Source organism: Carcharhinus amblyrhynchos, chromosome 10 (genome assembly GCF_965287045.1).
Source record: "Carcharhinus amblyrhynchos chromosome 10, sCarAmb.v2.hapA, whole genome shotgun sequence".
Classification (NCBI taxonomy): domain Eukaryota; kingdom Metazoa; phylum Chordata; class Chondrichthyes; order Carcharhiniformes; family Carcharhinidae; genus Carcharhinus; species Carcharhinus amblyrhynchos.
The window spans coordinates 85828060-85849178 of NC_137333.1; the positions used below are offsets into that span (position 1 = coordinate 85828060).

Genomic DNA, 21119 nt, shown 5'->3' on the forward strand with positions numbered 1-21119 from the left:
ATCCCACCCAATGTGTTGTATATTATGGCTGCAACTTCACGGATGCATTAGCCGTGGGTACAATCCCATACCGGCTGCTAAATTTCGTGAGAGGCCACAAATGGGATTTGCACCAGTGAGACTTGGGTTTGCAACCTATCCAGAGCACTCACCCAGGAAGAATGTGAATATGATTAGTAGGCATTAGAATGTCAATGAGAATAGAGCCAACATTTCGCATGTAGATGACTCTTCATCAGAGCTAAGAGGAAAGAGAATCAGCAGAGCTTCATACCATTGAGGTGGGGGAGAGGGAGGGGGGAATGTAGATGAGGATACAGAAGGCTGAGAAGGTGCTAAGGGTGTCCATCTGGGTCATGTAGGCTTGAAACGTTGGCTCTATTCTCTCCCCACAGATGCTGCCATACCCGCTCAGATTTTCTGTTTTTGTTTCAGATTCCAGCGTCCGCATTTTTTGCTTTTATCTTAGGTGGTGATGCCTGCTATTGACACTCTAATCTCCAACTCTGATACAGCTTCCCACCCATCAGCCGTGACATCACGCTGGCTTGAATTACTGCTGTTTTTTTAAACAAATGAACCGGATGAGGTGGACATTGAGAAGTTGATGGAGTGGAATCCTTTGCGATTGCGATATGGCTCCTCATTGTGATGTGGCAGCCTTAGACCCACATACACAGGGAAGCCCACACTTCTCCTAAATCACTTTGTCTACTTTTCCCACTGCTCCCTCTCAGCTTGGGGAGAAGTTTTGAAGTGCGCTCCTTGTGTACAGAGCTGTAACTTTCCTGGTGCAGTGAAGTATGAGGAACTGAGAAACATAAAGTCATAGAATCATAGAAGTTTACAGCATGGAAACAGGCCCTTTGGCCCAACTAGTCCATGCTGCCCCTTTTTTTTAAATCACTAAGCTAGTCCCAATCACCCATGTTTGGCCCATATCCTTCTATGCCCATCTTACCCATGTAACTGTCTGAATGCTTTTTAAAAGACAAAATTGCACCTGCCTCTACTACTACCTCTGGCAGCTTGTTCCAGATACTCACCACCTTCTGTGTGAAAAAAATTTGTCCCCTCTGGACCCTTTTGTATGATCTTTGGACACTGGTGATGTTACTCGTTCCTGCCTGAAAGAATCCACAGGTGTAGAAATTGAGGGTGACACTGACTTGACAGTAAATAGAAATGTTGTTCTCTCCTTAGTCTGGCTGTATGTCTGGATGGAATTTAGTCACCCCCTCCTTGTGAGTCATGTTAACTCAGATACTGCTCCTGCCTGAATTGGAGGTAGGAGAATTGCAGTCTGAACTCCTGCTCAAGTGAATAGTTTTCTACTGAGAGCCTCCTCCCACCCCCCACCCTTTACCACCTGTGCTATGTCTTCCTGCTATGTTGTATGAGGAACCAACAACTGGAAGAACAATGCCTGACAACAAGTTTCCTGCCCAAAGATTTCAAAAATCTACTCTGCTCCTTGCCAAGGTCCAACAGCACCCTATTCTGTGGCAAAGAAGCTTGGTGAGCTCCTCCAACAACACACAATGCGTTCACTAACTCTGCAGCAGCCAACGAACGACAGATGCAGCTCATCTGAAAATCTTTCAAAAGTGCTGGTTGGGGGGGCCGGTTGCTATACAGGGCATTCAGCTAGAACTGTTTGCGAGGGCATTGAAAGGTCTGTTTGGTCCAAATGGCAGGTTGGTCACTGAGTCAATGTTAAGACACTGACCGACACCACCCACTCTGTGTGTGACTGATGGCCCACATGGAAGATGTTTGTAGTATCATCCGTCCTAAGTGGCAATGGGTGCAAGCTGGGCTAGAATTAGTCAGCAACAGAGTGGCTGCTATTTTTCAACCCCTCTGGACTCCCATTGTGCCAAGACCAGCGGCACTCCAGAGGAGAATTTTGTGGCCAGCATTGTTTAACTGCAATGAAGGCAAAAGTAGAGAAATAGAAGTATGAAAACTGCAATATGTAAAAATCCAAGCTGTTCTCTGCATCATCTGCTTGCTAATCATTCTTCGCATCTTTAATTATCCTGCAATATGCTAACTGCTTCTTGGAATAAAACCATTCAAAAAGTCGTGGTGCAATATCCTAGTGGTATTATCGCTAAATAATCCAGAAACTCAGCTAATGTTCTGGGGACCTGGGTTCAAATCCCGCCACGGCACATGGTGGAATTTGAATTCAATAAACAATATCTGGAATTAAGGATCTATTGATGACCACAAAAACATTGCTCATTATTGGGAAAAAAAACATTTGGTTCACGAATGACCTTCAGGGAAGGAAATCTGCTGTTCTTAACTGGTTTGGCCAACATGTGTGTGACTCCACAGCCATAGGAATGTGGCTCACTGTCAACTGCCCTTGGGCAGCTAGGAATGGACAATAAATGCTGGCCAGCCAGCGACGCCCATGCCCCACGAATGAGTTAAAAAAAAGCAGTTTGATCGTACAGGCCTTGAACATTGATGTAAAAAGAGACCTACTGTTGAAGCTTTTCATCTTGTTCTCTTCAGGACAGGTCCAAGAGTGCCAAATTTTAAAGAGAACAGCATTGCAAGAGAGTAATCCTGCAGTATAAATTGTTGTTCCCTTTGAAATTTGGCATCCTTGGGTTTGTCCTGATGATATCAGCAAGATGAAAAGCTTCAACAGCATGTCTTTATTTTCAACAATCCTCATTTCAGAAATGTTGGACTTTTAAGTTTTTACAAGAAAATACATGGAAGAAAAATTGAAAGGAGAGCAGTACTCGGGTATAATTTATATGGAGAATCTTGGATCTGTGGAATAGGACAAACAACAACTTTTCACCGAAAATTGTTATCTCCTGCATTAATGTACTAGATTTGTAAATGGAGTAATTACATACTGTAGACACCAGAGGGTAGACTTGAGCTGTCTTTGACAGAATTTCTACAGGAGCTTGCAAACCTGTTCTCATAATGTTGGTGAAAAATTGGAGGAATTTCCAGAGGAACAGGGTCAAGGATGCTGTTCCTGCAGGATATCTGCTCATCTTCTGCTAAAGATCTGATCACTGGGAGAGCCCTCTGCAGGAATTACTGGCTTGCATCTACAGAAAGAGATTTGCTGCATAATTCTCCCTCATATGCTGCTAAAGATGGATAGAGAATATGTTCTCCTTAATTTTGAAAGACAAAAGTAAAGAAACTTGGGTTAATTTGTTCTTATTGCCAATGAAAGGTGACTTGTGTCTGCTTCGCAAGCATTCATAAAGTTTAAGTTTATTTATTAGTGTCACAAGTAAGCTTACATTAACACTGCAATGAAGTTACAGTGAAAATCCCCTAGTCGCCATTTTCTGACATCTGTTCGGGTGCACTGAGGGAGAATTTAGCATGGCCAATGCACTTAACCAGCACGTCTTTTGAACTGTGTGATTAAATTAGAGCATCTGGAGGAAACCCATGTAGATACGGGGAGAACATGCAGACTCCGCACAGTCATCCGAGGTCGGAATTGAACTCGGGTGCTAACTACTGTGCCACAGTGCCGCCCTGCTGCTGACTCGCTGGTTAGTACTGCTGCCTCACAGCGCCAGGGACCCAGGTTCAATTCCAGCCTCAGGTCCCTGTCTGTCTGGAGTTTGCACATTTTCCCCATGTCAGCGTAGGTTTCCTCCGGATGTTCCAGTTTCCTCCCACAGTCCAAAGATGTGTCTGTTAGGTTGATTGGCCATGCTAAATTGACTCTTAGAGTGGAATTTTATCGGCAGGTCCGCCCGATATTTGTACGATCCCACCCGAGTTCAGTAGAGAATGCCGGAATCTGGGTGGGTGTATCGGTAAAATTCCAGCCTTACTGTGAGGGAGATTAGTAGGGTAAATGTGTGGGGTTAACGGGAATAGGGCCAGGGTGGTATTGTGATCAGTACAGACTTGATGGGCCGAATGCCCTCCTTCTGTACTGTAGGGATTCTATGATTCTAATCAGTGTGCACTGTTACTATTTCCTAGCTCATATCATCTTCATTCCCACCAGGGAAGTGATGGGTGAAATCTTATGTAAAACCAATGCAATTTGCTGGAATGTATGGAAATTGGAGTGCAGTGGTTTAAGCTGAACACTTCAAGTCACTGTAGAACAAATCAACTAAAGAATCTGCAATGTTTGTCTCTTTCACTTGATTAACTTCATTGCTCGTCTTGTCAAGTTGTTCCTTGGACTTTTTCTGAATGTCTACCGCATTCACCACTGGATCAGACAGCCAAGCAAAGGCATCCAGGGACTGAAGACCACTACATTTTTCTAGGCCTTCAGCATACTGTGGCGTGAGGGTGATGACAGTGGCCTTGCCCTGTTGAACCTTTATGGTGTCTGCCCCAAGCTTTAGTATGTCCCTCAGCACATAGTCTTGAATGTGCCAGTCTACAACACTTGGCTGTGGACTGCTCTTTCAACATGTTTTGGGCAGACCAAAGCGTGTCTTTCACTGGGTTGATGATCCTCCAGTAGTAGTTGATGTTTGTCTTGGTGTGTGTCTCTAGGAAGAGCTCGTAGAGCCCTGAATTCTGCTCAGCCGCTCAGTGAAAACCATGGCATCACTTTCCAGATCTTCTTTGCAAAGTCACGTTCCAGAAGGAGTTCGAAAAATAGAAAATAGAAGCAGGAGTAGACCATTCGGCCCTTCGAGCCTGCTCTGCTATTCATTACGATCATGGATGATCATTAAATTTAATATCCTGACCCACCCCTTCTTCCCCCAATCCCTTGATCTCTTTCGTCCCAAGAGCTATATTTAATTTCTTCTTGAAATCAGACAACATTTTGGCTTCAACCACTTTCTGTGGTAGTGAATTCCATGATGTGGAGATGCCAGCGTTGGATCAAATAAATTAGTTGGACTTAAACCTGATGTTGTCAGACTTCTTGCTGTAGTGAATTCCACACATTCCCCCAGCTCTGGGTAAAAAAACCTCCTCCTCACCTCAGCCCTAAAAGGTTTACCCCTTATCCTCAAATTGTGACCCCTAATTCTGGACTCCCCCACCATGGGGAAAATTCCTTCTGAATCTATCCTGTCTAATCCTGTTAAAATTTTTAAAGTTTCTATGAGATCACCTCTAATTCTTCTAAGCACCAATGATTATAATCCTAACCGACTTTGTCTCCTCATATGATAGACCTGCCATCCCAGGAATTAGCCTGGTAAACCTCTGCTGTACTCCCTCTATAGCAATGACATCCTTCCTCAGATAAGGATATCAAAACTGCACACTATACTCCAGGTGTGGCCTCACCAACTCCCTATACAATTGCAGCAAAACATCCCTATCCTCAAATCCTCTCGCTATGAAGGTCAACATACCATTTACCTACCAGCTATACCTGTGCGCTTACTTTCAGCGAGTGATGCACAAGGACACCAAGGTTTTGCTGGGTGTCCTCCTCTCTCAATTTATTCCCATTCAAGTAATAATCTGCCTTCCTATTATTGCTATCAAAGTGGGTAACCACACTTTTATCCATGTTATGCTGCAGGTGGGCAATAGCCTCTTCCCCGTTGCAACCACCATGGGAACAGTGTGTGCTTTCCATCACTTTCCATTTCCAGTAGGGGGTTCATTATTAGCCGTAAGTCATGTAACGGCAAAGGGGCCAAAATTACTATTGTAGGATCAGGACCAGATTGAGGGAATACCCCTATTTTAAGAAAGTGGAAGGAAAAGAGGTAAGGCTCCATCAAAAATAGGCTGCATTACTCAGAAGAGAAAAATTCGGTCGTCATTGTCATTTACTTCTGATTGTTGTGATGGAATCCATAGTTTCAAAGCTTCAGAGTATTTCTGAGGCCTTCATTGAAAACGGAAACTGAGAAAGAAAACCGATCCTCCTAGTTTGTAAGGAAACTGAAACTGAAATTGAGATTGGGAACTAAAACTTCCGGGGGGGGGCGGGGGGGGGAGCTGAAACTGGTTGAAACAGGACACAGCACCATCCAAACTCTGGTGAGTCCAGTGGTACAGTACAGGCAGACAGAAGAAGTCGGAGACTAGATTCAGCATAGGCAAATATGTAGTTTTTGTAGCTGTTTTGTTTGCTTGAAGAGAACATTAGTGGACCTGTGCTATCCAGACCATCATGAGCAGAGTTCAGGCTGCTCTGGTGATGTGTGTGGTTTTTGATGAAGTCTGTGTCTGGGGAAATCCGATTTGTTGTGTACTGCTGTTGGCTGCAATTCCCCAAAGAGGAGGTGGTGAAATTCTTCACGAGGAAGACTATGTTTTGAAAGTCTATGTGACTAAGGTTGCTGACCGATATTCTTAGTGGACTGCCAAGACCTGAAAGATCTGTTTTCGTATTTTCTGTTATTAAATATAGCCCTACAGTGCAGAATGAGGCCATTCGGCCCATCAAACCTACACTGACCACAATCCCACCCAGGCCCTATTCCCCATAACCCCATGCATTTACCCTAGCTAGTCCCCCTAATACTGTAGGGCAATTTAGCATGGCCAATCCACCTAATCTGCACATCTTTGGACCATGGGAGGAAACCGGAGCACCCGGAGGAAACCCACGCAGACACATGGAGAATGTGCAAACTCCACACAGACAGTGACCCAAGCCAGGAATTGAACCTGGGTCCCTGGCGCTGTGAGGTAGCAGTGCTGACCACTAATTAATTGAAAAATGTGCTTGCTAATCATATTTAACTTGTGTTAGAGTATAGGTGGTTACCCATGATAATATTTATTGTTTGCATTGATAAATGCATTGTTTGACTCTTGTATAGTTAAAAAAAACTCTCTTTTCTTTTAAACTATGGAATATTATGGATTTGTTTTTTCGGTAAAATAACTGGAATTTAGAGTTTCTTAGTTTTTGAACTAAGACTAAGGCTAACTGGACTTGACTGAGATCATAACATTGTGTTAACATATTTGAAAACATGAAGACATTCAGCACTCTTCAGGCAGATTACTGAAGAGCCAGAAAAATGAGGAAATTGGGAGGAATCCATTTCGTGGAAGAAATTACTTTGGCAGAAGACTCCTTACTTGTGAATTGGTTTCATTCTCGTTTTGAAATGAATGTGACTAAAGCTAATGGGTCTCGGGTTTTACCGCATGCAGGAGATGAGTGTATTGCCGATAAGATTGGTTCACTGTCTGTAACTGAGCAAATGGAAAGGTGCTTGTGGTGCAGTTGTTCATCCGAGCTGGAGCAGATTGGGTATGTAGGCTTGGCGGAATGAATGAGGTGACTGGGATTGTTCCTCATTCACTTTATAGGCAACCCCTGACTTTACCACCTTTGAGTCACAACTGACCACACTTGCATCATTTTTAAATTGACACCCTGTCTCAGCTTTTCAGCGCAGGTTTTGACTTTATGACACCATACTAGCAAACTGTTTTATCAACTGTTGTGTTCCACCTTTCCCAGTCGCAGAAAGGACAATTTCTTCCTAAAATCAAAGGGTGGCACAGTGGTTAACACTGCTGCCTTGCAGCACCAGGACCCAGGGTTCGATTCCAGCCTTGAATGACTGAGTGGAGTTTATACGTTCTCTCCATATCTGTGTGGGTTTCCTCCGGGTGCTCTGGTTTCCTCCCACAGTCCAAAGATGTATAGGTTAGCTGGATTGGCCATGCTAAATTGCCTCTTAATGTCCAAAGATGTGTTGGTTAGGTGGATTACCAGGGGAAAGTGCCTGGGTGGGATGCTCTGTTGGAGCGTCGGTGCAGACTCAGTAGGTCGAATGGCCTCCTGTGATCCTATGAAGTAAGGAAGTGTCTCTGAAAGTGGAGACAATTATAATGATGGGAAATACACAATGAGGCAATTACACTGAATCAAGATCTCACAGACCTTCCACCATAAACTGTGAAAATAAGGTTCAGGAACCAATCCTCCATTTATAACAAATAACATCACATTTTTTTCTCTCAAATTCCAGAAAAGTATGATTTTGTTTCTTCCTTAAATTTCTAAACTTCTGCCTACTACCTGTGGGAAAGCCAGTTTCGACTTGCAACAATCCAACTTATGGTTTTCAGCACTGTCTGTAATTTTAAATGAATAAGTAAATAAATACCAAAACAGAAAATGCTTGAAATTCTCTGACAGCATCTGTGGAGAGAGAAGAGTTGACCATTCGAGTCTGGATGACTCTTCGTCAGTACTTTGCACAGTAATTTGCTTTTATCTAAGTAGATAAACACATTTATTTTTAATTCTGACTGAGAGTGTCATTCAATGGGGTTTCTCTTGATTGGCTATTGTAACTTCAGAAGTCTGGTGTGATATCAGCCAAACCTATGGTGGCCAATTAGAACCTCCAAGGACAAAAAAGGTTAAAGGTTACCGGTGGATATAATGTTGCCAGCCTCTTTGTCGCTGGCATTGGGAAAATTAACCCTTTAAATTGACATCTCTGTTTAAAATGGGGGCTGTAAAGCTCTAAATAGTCCTTGAATGCTTCACACAGTGCTGGTATTGTTGTGTTCTGTGTAGATTTCTAAACCCAATCCTGTGTTCATTTGCAGAGCATCCTGAATCCAATGCAAGGCTTTCTCAGCACATTGGCATTTTATGGCTGGACTGGATGGGACTTTGACTTCTGGTTTCAGAAACACGACATGCCTTGGGAATTGCCAACGACCTCTGCCACAGCGGAAAATGCTTATGACAACCCAGTGGCAGCCTCGCTCAATTATCACGGATATCTACAAGAGCACGAAAAGATGATCACTGAAAATGGTCACGAAAATAACGATGAGCTTTCTGCCCTCTCAGAAGGTAATGGGAAAGCAAATGGTTTCTTGGTAAACATCTCCCCCATCTATCAAGGTTTATAACTGGCTTCCTGAAGCCAGAGCAATTCCATTACTTTCACCATTATCCATTCTTTTAATCTCCTTGAAGATATTGGCCTACTCAAGGAGAGTCCATGCTATGGTTTTGTCTCTGACTATCAATATTGGTTTCTGATCAACCAACAGATTGTCTGATTGAGTGAAAGTCTTTGTAGAGTCTTCCTCCTCACAATTGGGGTTGATGTTGAGATGTATTGCACAGCCTTCTGACTCATTGTAGTAAATGCAATGATTGGTGGACACCACTTAGTCATAGAGGTTTACAGCATGGGGACAGGCCCTTCGGCCTAACTTGTCCATGCCACCCATTTTTTTTAAACCACTAAGCTAATCCCAATTGCCCACATTTGGCCCATATCCCTCTATGCCCATCTTACCCATGGAACTGTCCAAATGCTTTTTAAAAGACAAAATTGTTCCCACCTCTACTACTATCTCTGGCAGCTTTTCCCAGACACTCACCACCCTCTGTGTGGAAAAAGTTGCCCCTCTGAACCCTTTTGTATCTCTTCCCTCTCACCTTAAACCTATGCCCTCTAGTTTAAGACTCTCTTACCTTTGGGAAAAGATATTGACCATCTAGCTGATCTGTTCCCTTCATTATTTTATAGACCTCTATAAGATCACCCCTCAGCCTTCTAAGCTCCAGAGAAAAAAGTCCCAGTCTATCCAGCCTCTCCTTATAACTCAAACCATCAAATCCCAGTAGTATCCTAGTAAGTCTTTTCTACACTCTTTCTAGTTAAATAATATTCTTCCTATAAGAGGGTGACCAGAGCTGTACATGGTATTCCAAGTGTGGCCTGACCATTGTCTTGTACAACTTCAACACGATGTCCCAACTCCTGTATTTAAATGTTCTGACCAAGGAAACCAAGCATGCCGAATGCCTTCTTCACCACTCTGTCCACCTGTGACTCAAGGAGCTGTGAACCTGTACCCCTGGATCTCTTTGCTCTGTAACTCTCTCCAGCACCCTGCCATTAACTGAATAAATCCTGCCCTGGTTCAGTCTACCAAAATGCATCACCTCACATTTATCTAATTTAAACTCCATGTGGATTTCATCAGCCCTCTGGCCCAATTGATCAAGATCAATTGCTTAGCTAACAACACGGGGTTTATTACCATTTATGCACAGGGTGCTGCAATGAATGTGTTTATTCTCGACTCAAGGATCAATCTGGCTGCAAAAGCCCAGCTTTGCCCAGAGATCTAGCACACGTTTCACTTTGGGTGATCGAGTCACATGTTCCTTCTGATGCGTCCCACTTAAAGGGGCCAGCTACAACACTCATTGATTCCCAGAGCCTTTCAAACTTCAGAACCCGTTCATTCCTCCTCCTACCTGTCAGTTTCTAAGATCCAGTCCCCACCTTGCCTGACATTGCCTCATGATTTACCTCGATGCACCTTCAATCATGGACATGTCTTGTGGGCGAGTTATTCCCAGTACCTTGGCCAGCATTCATCCCTCAGTCACCGTCACAAAAAACAGATTGGTCATTAATATATTGCTGTTGGTAGGAACTTGCCTTCGTTCTTTCTTTCTTTCATTCACACTTTTTCCCTCTACCATGATGGAGCCCTGCTGCTCCCCTAAATCTCTGGACTTGCTGCACCATCCTCCTCCCCCACTCCACAAGTAAAGTTGAACCCTCCAAGAGATATTTGCACTCCTCCATTTCCAGCCTCTTGAGAGCCTTGATTTTAATTGTTCCAGCGCTGGTGATCATGATTTCAGCTACCTCGGCCCAAAGATCTGGAATTCCTGCCCCACATCCACTTGTCTCACTTTCTTCCCTTTACTTTAAGATGTTCCTTAAAACCTACCTCTTTGACCAAGTGTTGGGTCATCGGCACTTAACGTGGCTTGGTGTCGAATGTTATTTGATAATGCTGCCATCAAAGTCCTTTGGGACATTTTACTATGTTAAAGGTGCTATATATTGACAAGTTGTTTTTCTCAGTGTTTGATGTTCCATATTGTGACCCAGAGAGACATTGGGCCCGATTTTACCATCACATTGCACCTGTTTTTGGGCGTGATAACTTAGTAAAGTTGGCTGTGAGATGAGAAGCATGATCTGAGCCTGCCAGTTCCCCCTTTACCAAGGCCTGAAAATGGCCACGATTGGGATAGCTCCCAAAACAGGCGCAATAGACATTTAGATGTATTTGCATGCATTTAAATTGTCTTAATGGGCTGCGTGCCCAACTTTACCGGCACTTCCCCCTTTACCACCGCATTCACCCATCCAGAATTGGCATGAAATAGACATACTCCATAGAGGTCTGATTTGGGCACTCCAGTTAGCGAGGAGGTAGGTGCCTCGCAACCGACGGCTCTCAGTTTGAGGTCAGTGGGGGAGAGGGGAAGGAGGGGTTCGCTGCCACTCTGCCTGAGATCGGTGGGGGGCGGGGAGGTGGGGAAGCCTGCAATTGGTCTGGGCGGCAAAGGGGGGTGGGGGGATAAGGGGGCCAGTAATGTGGGGGTGAGGCAACATCTGTGGCAGCCAGGGGGACGTATTATCCGGCCTGGGAGGGATGTTGGAGAGGAGTAGCATTTGTATCTTTTTTTCTTCTGCGCGTGCGCAGTTGGAGGTACCGATCGGAGCGGCAGGGTTTCGGGTGTGTTAAGCTCTGCCCACAGGCTTCTGCAGCGCGATTCAGAATTGCTGATTTTTTTTCAGGCAGAATGCATATGGGGATGCCTGAGAACGGGTCTAAAAGTCAGATCTGAAACACTCCGAGTTTCAAGTCTGCCCAGCACTTAGAATCAGAATGGTAAAATAGGGCCCATTAATTCAATTGACAAAAATGCTTGGGTTCACACTCTTGGGATTCTTATTGGAAATGAAGTGATGATGCTTCATTTGTACTAACAGACCAGGTGCTACCTTTTCTACTTTTAATAGAGGTAAAAACACTTAGCAGAGCAATAGTGCATTTTATATGATACATTTTTAGCAAAGCAATATCCCTTTTTTAATCATCCAAATAGATCCATCTCAATATTTGTTGCAAATATCAATCAATATTTGTTGCAAAAAAAAATTGCTTACTGCGGATGTTGAAAATCTAAAAGTGGTTAGCAACTGAAGAGATGTGTGGGAGTTTATGCTCTCCCACTCTTTACCAATGACATTTCAAAATGGTGACCACCCACACCTTTGCCAGCAGCTCATTTTTATGCACAGCATATAAGTCGACCCCTATATTTTTGGAGGGATTTTTAGAGGCTTCAAAGGTCAATTCGTATGCTGACGTCTGTGGTACACTAAAATGTAGAAAATAGGAACAGGAGTATGCCATTTATCCCCTCAAGTGTGCTCCATCATTCAATAAATCATGCCTCATCTGTTTGCAGCCTTCACTATACTTTCCTGCCTGCACCATCCCCCATAACATAGACTTGCCTGCAGATAAAGTTTCTGCCCAACTCGGCGTTGAATAATATCTAATCTCCACTATTATCTGGCGCAGAGAATTCTAAAGATTCACAGCCCCCGAATGAACAAATTCCCCCTCACTCCCATCTTAAATGGGAGTCCCCCTATTTTTAAACTGTGGCCCTCTGGATCTAGATTCCCCCATGAGGGGGAACATCCTTTCACTATCCACACTGTCAAACCCACTCAAAATCTCATATGCATAATGAGATCACTTCCCATTCTTCTGAACTTTGGTGAGTGTAGGCCCAGCCTGCTCACCCTTTCATCACATGACAACCCCTCATCCCAGAAAACAGCTTAGTAAACCTTCCTTGAACTCCCTCCATTCTATCCCTCCGTAAGGAGACCAAAAGTGTACGCAGTGCTCCATGTGCTGTACAGTTGTGACAAGACTTCCATCCACTTGCAATAAAGGCTAGTATTCTGTTTGTCTTCCTAATTACTTATTGTAACAGCCGCTAACTTTGTGATTCATGTACAAGGATGTTCAGATCCCTCAGTACCACAGCATTCTGCAGTCTCCATCAATTTAAATAGTATTTTGCTTTCCTATTTTCCCTATCACTGTGAACAATCTCAGTTTTTTATGTTATACTCCATCTGCCAATTTTTTGCCACTCACTTAGCTTAGCTGTATCATTTTGTGTCCTCCTCACAACTTACTTTCCTTCCTATTTTGGTATCACCAATACAATATACTCAGTTCCTTATCATAGAATCTACAATGCAGAAGGAGACCCATCGAATCTGCACCTAAACAATCCCACCCAGGTCCCATCTCCGTAATCTCACGTTTACCCTCCTAATGCCCCCGACAAGTTGGCAATTTACCATGGCCAGTCAACCTAATCTGCACATCTTTGGACTGTGGGAGGAAACCCACATAGACCTGAGGAGAACATGCAGAGTCCACACAGACAGTTACCCACGAGGCTGGAATTGAACCCAGGTCCTTGGCACTGAGAGGCAGCAGTGTTAACCACTGTGCCATCGTGCTGCCCCATCATCTAAGTCATTTAGAATGGATCATAACTAATGGAGACCCCAGCACTGATCCCTGTGGCACTCTACAGGTCTCAGTTTTGGCAAAGTGAAAATTCCCTATTCATTCTGACTCTGTTTCCTGTTTAATTGCTAATTCTCTGTTCAAATCTGTACATCACCTCCAGCACCATGAGCTCTTATCCTGTGTTATGGGACACCTTGTCAATTGCCTTTTGAAAATCCAAATATACTACATCTGCTGTCTCCTTTATCTACCCTTTTTGTTACATCCTCGGAGAACTTTAATAAATTTATCAAAAACAATTTCCCTTTCATAAAACCACGTTGGCTGTGCTTGATTATGTTACGATTTTCTAAGTGTCCTCTGACTGTTTCCTGAGTAACAGATTCCAGCCTTTTCCCAATGATCAGTGTTACGAAATTATAGGCCAGTTGGTCTACTTTCTATCTCCCTCCTTTCTTGAATTGCCTATTCACTTGGACCTTTCCAGGATCTGGAGAATTTTAGGAAGACTACAACCTGTGCAACCACTTTTTTTATCTGACCTGTATTTATTGTCTGATACAAATCAAAGCTTTGGTTACATCTCTTTAAAGTTTATTCATTGGTGTCACAAGTAGGCTTACATTAACACTGCAATGAAGTTACTGTGAAAATCCCCTAGTCATCACACTCCGGCGCCTGTTCGGGTACACTAAGTGAGAATTTAAATGGCCAATGCGCCTAACTAGCACTGTTTTTCGGACTGTGGGAGGAAGTGAGAGCGCCCAGAGAAAACCTACGTAGATATGGGGAGAATGTGCAGACTCCACACAGATGGCAACTCAAGCCAGGAATTGAACCCAGGTCCCTGGCACTGTGAAGTAACAGTGCTAACTACTGTGCCACCATAATGCCCATCTCTTACGACACCATTGCCATATGGAACTTCTGATTGTCAGTTCAATGCTCAGAAAAAGTTCAGTATGATGCAACATGATGATACGAATCACCAGGACATTGGTGTTGCTGACTGGTTGTTGGAATATCAATGGGGTTTAATTTCTTCTGTTCATTGCTGCCATACCATGGGTTGACACTTGTTAATTCATCAGCCGCTTTTTACTTTCTCATTATTGCATCCTTTTGTAACACCATTATCACTTCTATTATTTAATCATCTCTTGTCCTGCACCGAATCACAGATATGTCTCTTTTCCCCTCTCATTGTTTCTCCCTGGTTCTGTTCCTGCTTCTGAGCTTTTCATCTGTAACATTCGCTGGTTCTGATGAAAGGTCATTAATCATTTTTTGGGCTTTTCAACAATTTTCTCTTATCAATAACTTGATAGAAGAATTAGCATAGCCCAGAGCCATTGAGCAAGTCTGATCACAGTAGATTGCGTTCGTGTAGGATGCATATTCCTGTCAATTAGAATGTAAAACTTTAAACATGCCAGAGCATTTTACATTGTCTAGACTCACGAGCAAATTCATTCATGATTAATTGATTCGCAGAAGCAAATATTTATGCAAAATACTGTGTGGCGGTAGTAATAATTTGCTCTGTAAATTGGTTGTTTAGTCGAATGGTTCTCTCAGTTCCTTCTGGCAGTCTCTGAAATGTCAGTTGGAATATTGAAATTCCTGTCACCAAATTGTACACACCATTAAACATATAATAACACAGTGTACAGGACTAACATATCACTTTTATCCACTGGATTTATTTGATGTAACAACTGTCTTCTTTGAAAATTGTCTCTTGTAAACAGAATTTTTATAGTCTAAAGTCTACCATCCCAGTAAACAATGAGATATTTGATGTTATATCTGAGGTTCTGATCATTTTTGTGTCTTAGCTCTTGTGTGGCTTTTGTGTCACTCCAACTAAAATACCTTAACACTTGGCACAATTGGAAATTGCTTTTATTAGTCTCCATACAGTAATCTTATGTGCTACTACCTTGCTCCCAACAACGCTAGCTGCTGCTCCATGCTGCCAAGGATGATTTGCTACCTTTCAAACTGACTTGACTAATTATACTAATTCAAGAATCTTTGAACCTAATGCCAACTGCAGTATACTTTGAGGTATTAGGCGCACTTTTCATAGAATTCCTACAGTGCAGAAGGAGGTCATTCGGCCCGTTGAGCCTGCACCGACAACAATCCCACTCAAGCCCTATCCCCGTAATCCCACATATTTAGCCTGCTAATCCTACTGACACTAAGGATCATTTATGGAGTCATAGACATTTACAGCATGGAAACAGGTCCTTCAGCCCAACTTGTCCATGGTGCCCTTTTTTTTAAAACCCCTAAGTTAGTCCCAATTGCCCACATTTGGCCCATATCCCTCTATACCCATTTTACCCATTAACAGTCTAAATGCTTTTTAAAAGACAAAATTGTACCCGCCTCTACTACTACCTCCGGCATCTTGTTCCAGACACTCATCACCTTCTGCGTCAAACAATTGCCTCTCTGGACCCTTTTGTATCTCACCCCTCTCACCTTAAACCTATGCCGTCTTGTTTTAGACTCCTCAACCTTTGGGAAAGGATATTGACTATCTAGCTGATCTATGCCCCTCACTATTTTATAGACCTCTATAAGATCACCCCTCAGTCTCCTATGCTCCAGAGAAAAATGTCCCAGTCTATCCAGCCTCTCCTTATAACTCAAACTATCAAGTCCCGTTAGCATCCTAGTAAATCTCTTCTGCACTCTTTCTAGTTTAATAATTTCCCTTCTATTATTGGGTGACCAGAACTGTACACAGTATTCCAAGTGTGGCCTTACCAATGTCTTGTACAACTTCAACGACACATCTCCTGCATTCAATGTTCTGACCAAAAAGTCTGATTTAGCATGGCCAATCAACCTAACCCGCACATCTGTGGGAGAAAACCGGAGCACCCAGAGGAAATCCACGCAGCCATGGGGAAAACATGCAAACTCTATACAGTCACTTGAGGCCAGAATTGAACCTGGGTCACTGGCACTGTGAGGCAGCAATGCTAACCACTGTGCTGCCCACTTCTGCCATCAAAGGGAGCTTTTACCTGGGTTAAGTGACCAAATTGCCCTGTTGCTTCTGACAGTCTAAGCAACGTGGGCTATTTTGACAAGGTGGCCATCTCTATTTTAAAGGTAGTTAACCTTGCTTCTAGACACCAAAGACACAGTTCTTAGCTTCTTGGGACAGAATAAGAACACTTGAGTCCAGGTATGTGCTGTCTTAGATAGCCAAGACAATAGTAAGAACAATAATAGTGCACTTTGTCTCATCATGTGTGGCATTAACGAGGAAAGATCAGCCAGGGTGCCTACCTCTGCTTGCTATCCAGTCATTTTGCTTGAGATTGTGGATGGGAAGTGTGTGTCAGCAAAGGATGTAATTGAGCTTGGCAGTTTTAACCTCCTTAGCTAAATATCCTGCTACGGCACTTAGTCTGAGCTCACATGAGACGGGACATGTAAGGTGACTGGTGCCATGAAACAACATGCCAGGAAATAGAACTGCTTTTGGGAAAGGCGTGTATATTTAAAAGCACTGAAGACTGCGTACTCAGCGAAAACTAGCATTTCCTAAAAATGTTTTGACACCAGGAAAATCTGGCTTCCTGTGATTAAAATACTATATGTGTGTATATATATATATATATATATATACACACACACATATGCAAGTTCTGCAATGACACTACGGCAAACTAACGCTCTAAAGCGGTTTGAAATGCTCTCTCTACTAGCAGAGTTAGGGGTGGCATGGTGGCACAGTGATTTGCACTGCTATCTCTCAGCGCCAGGGACCCTAGTTCGATTCCTGGCTTGGGACACTGTGCGGAGTCTGCAGGTTCTCCCATTGTCTGCATGGATTTCCTCTGGGTGCCCTGGTTTCCTCTGACAGTCTGAAAGATGTGCTGGTTAGGTACATTGGCTGTGCTAAATTTTCCCTCGGTGTACCTGAACAGGCACCGGAGTGTAGCAACACGGTGGTTTTCACTTCATTGCAGTGTTAATGTAAGCCAACTTGTGACACTAATGATAAAAAAAGGCTTAGCAACTGTGAAAATATGAAGAGAGGAATTTCCAATTCATGTGCAGTATTGTTGCATCTTATTGAACATCGGAATCATTATGGATCTGCTGCGGGTCCAGTGCTATTAGAAGTAGCTGCCTGAATTAACTGATGCAGGGTTGGGTTGCTAGCTCCCCAAAAGTGGGGAGCTATTTAAATACTATTTAAATGCTGACCCTGCCTCCTAGACGATTTCCGACACGCCGCAGATGTCTGGGAGATGCAAGCACGGTGTGAATGCTCATGGGAACCCCGCAGAAGGCTGTGGAGGCCAGGTCATTGAGTGTCTTTCAGACAGAGATAGATAGGTTCTTGATTAATAAGAGGATCAGCGGTTATGGGGAAAAGGCAGGAGAATGGGGATGAGTAAAATATCAGCCATGATTGAATGGTGGAGCAGAATCAGTGGACCGAGTGCCTAATTCTGCTCCTATGCCTTATGGTCCCATGATCCCTGTGTTCACTTGATCTACTGTTGATCCAGGAAAGCCTTCCTTTGTATATTACCTGATCAGTTCTTTGTGCTGTGGTATTCCTAATGATAAGTAATTCCAGTGAAAAATGAAACCAGATTAAATAAATCAACCAAGGAAACATGGTGCTCAGTACAAGAAATGAACTCCAGTGCCACATTTGTTTTATATAAATTCCTGTCAATACTTATTTCATATAATGAGTTGTTCTCTCTCTCTCTCTCTCTCTTGTTTAATGGATGGTTCTAACAAGAAAGGTCAGGCATGGATTCCTGTGTTGCAAATTCATTTCTATTTATTTTGAAATCTAATTTGAAGCCATGGGAACCAGAACTATCAAAAGTGGCAATTACTTATTTGTTGTTCGATACAAACATTAGAACTGGCCATGATCTTTTTAGCCCCTTTATCTTCCTGTGTGCTTCATATGAATGGATTGGCAAGATGACTCTGAGACACCTGGACCTGTTGAATGATTATAGTTAAGCAGGGAAGGGCAAAGACCTTGAAAGGCGGCGAGGACTGACAGTTTAAGCTTATCATAGAATCAGAAAATCCTACAGTGCAGAAGGAAGCCATTTGGCCCATCAAATCTGCACTGATCACAATCCCACCCAGGCCCTATCCCCATAACCTCATACATTTGCCCTAGCTAGTCCCTCTGCCACTAAGGGGTAATTTAGCATGGACAATCCACCTAACCCGCACATCTTTGGACTGTGGGAGGAAACCCATGCAGATGTGCAAACTCTACACAGACAAACACCCAAGCTGGGAATCAAACCCGGTTTCCCTGGGCGTTGTGAGGCAGCAGTGCTAACCACTGTGCCACCGTGCCATCCATTTGGCAACTCAAATGTTGCATGAGCCCCAGTGACAGATGCAACCCTTGCACAGGTGCTGGTGGCTCCCCAATGGGATAGGCCCTTCTGGGGAATCAGGCACCCAGAGGTAGTCAGCTCATGCAGAGGTGCAAGGAAGGCAGTACATTACCTCTACACCAGCTGTAAGTGCTGGGGACCACAACGTAGAGCACCTGTAACATTTGTGTAACCCTTTGTAGTTGCACTTGGGGTCTCACTGGGTGATAGTTTATTACTGAATGCCAAAGCATGTGCCATGGTAAAGGTCATGTAAAGCAACTATTCCTCCATTAATTTCTGCATGAGTGGGCCCTTACCAGGTGGTGAGACGCAGAGCATGTAAAAGTGTGCACCGAATGAAGGAAATTGGCAATGAATCCCTTGGAATGAGGTAATGATGGAGCCACCAAACTGGTAGTGGCATTAAATGAAAGATCATTAAAGCTGTAAAACAAGATGACGGAATCATCTCGGGGGGAAATTTAAAGGACTCTGAAAAAAAGTGTTGAAGAATGAGCTGTGTGTCTCCCTGACATACATGTCGAAGCCTATTGACATTGGACTGATGTATATTTCCACTGCCCTTCTGGTCTCTACTCCAACTCTTTCTCTTCAAAGGAGAAACTGATGCACTCAAAATGGCTTCCATTCTCCAATGCTACTCACCTCTGGACCACCAGCTTATGCAGAGTGCAGCGTACAAGCACGATAAGTGATACCCTGGATGGGTGTATTGCAGGGCAACCCCAGATGTAGCGAGGCCTCTGAGCTTTATTCTCAGAAGGCCAATTGCACGGCCCTCATCATCACACATCAGCAGTTGTGAGTCTTCTGTGCTGAGGTTCTGCAAAGCTGCAAGCAGTCATATCTTTGGTGTGTAGTCCTCGTCACCCAGTATCCAGGTGGCTTGGTGGGCTGAGGGGGTGTGTCAGGATAAAGGAGTTCTGGCAGCTTTCTGGAACCATGCACACGCTTGCTGCATCTTCTCCTGACAGTCGCAGGCTAATTGAGCCTTCAGCTACTGGAACCCTTTCCTGTTCGTAGAGGCACCTGGCATGCACTGCGGGAGCTTAGATGACCATGCATGTGAACTGAGGGAATCTAGCGATGGCCCATCGCCTTCGCAGCCTGACTGGTGTGATTAGTGTGATAACTGATTTATTGCACTGCCCTCTGGTGTATGGGTCCATTACCTGTTTGATGCAGCAATAGGCTGCCTGGGAGATCCCACACATGCTTCTAGGTGATCCCTGGAAATGCTCCTGAATTGGAAATGTTGAGCACCTTTGCCCTCTTTGGCAGCACAAGCAATGGATGGCCATCACATTCCAGCGTCCTCAACAGTTCTCCCAGCACACTGCACACATCTTTACCACCTGTCTTGACAAGAGTAAGAAGCCTCACAACACCAAGTTGAAGTCCAACAGGTTTATTTGGAATCACAAGCTTTCGGAGCGATACTCCTTCATTAAGTGAGTCACCTCCGCTTGCCTGATGAAGGAGCAGCGCTCCAAAAGCTGGTAATTCCCATGAAACGAGTTGGACTTTAACCTGGTGTTGTGAGACTTCTTACTGTGTCCACCCCAGTCCAATGCCAGCATCTCCACATCATGTCTTGACAATTAAAGTTAAAGTTTATTTATTAGGCACAAGTAGTCTTACATTAAAACTGCAATGAAGTTACTGTGAAATTCCCTTCATCGCCACACTCCGGCACTTGTTCGGGTCAATGCACCTAACCAGCACATCTTTCGGACTGTGGGAGGAAACTGGAGCACCTGAAGGAAACCCACACAGATACAAGGAGAACATGCAAACTCCATACAGGCAGTGACCCAAGCCAGGAATCGAACCCGGGTCCTTGGTGCTGTGCGGCAGCAGTGCTAACCACTGTGTCACCCATGTCAGATGCAGCCTTCAGAGACATGAACTATTATGTTTAAGGTCTGCTATTGAGACTAATAATAAAGCATTAGGCCAGTGGTAGTCAATTAACTGGAACAGTTTAACATATCTTTGTCTTAGCACAGTCAGCACAAGGCTGGCTCAGCAAGCTCCACCCGAGCTTGAATCCTGGGTCACCAGACCTGTTCTCCTGAAGGGCCACGCCCTAACATACATAACATGAAGCTGTCTGAAAGATGCTGCACATGGGTTGCATAATATATACAAGTCGGGATTGCTCGGTTACTGTTCAGCTTCTCGTTGTTTGTTTTGGCAGCAAACATTTTTTTGGAATTATCACAAGCTGAAATTTTCCACTGTGAATTCGATATGACTCTGACACACACAGCTGCGGAGTCCATACTAAGCTAGCCAGCATTCCCCACCGTCGTTCTGTGTTCTGAAGTATACATTTGAAACAAGATTTCATTGTGTTCAACCTTTCATTGTGTT

General features: G+C 43.8%; 1 protein-coding gene across 1 annotated transcript in view; it reads left to right on the forward strand.

The window, feature by feature from the left end:
* Positions 1-21119, forward strand: part of gpr143 (G protein-coupled receptor 143) — a 61432-nt gene that overhangs the window by 31771 nt on the left and 8542 nt on the right. Inside the window, exon 8 of the mRNA XM_080197954.1 lies at positions 8530-8782. Coding sequence (XP_080054080.1) covers positions 8530-8782 — 253 coding nt within the window. The remainder of the gene's footprint in view (positions 1-8529; positions 8783-21119) is intronic.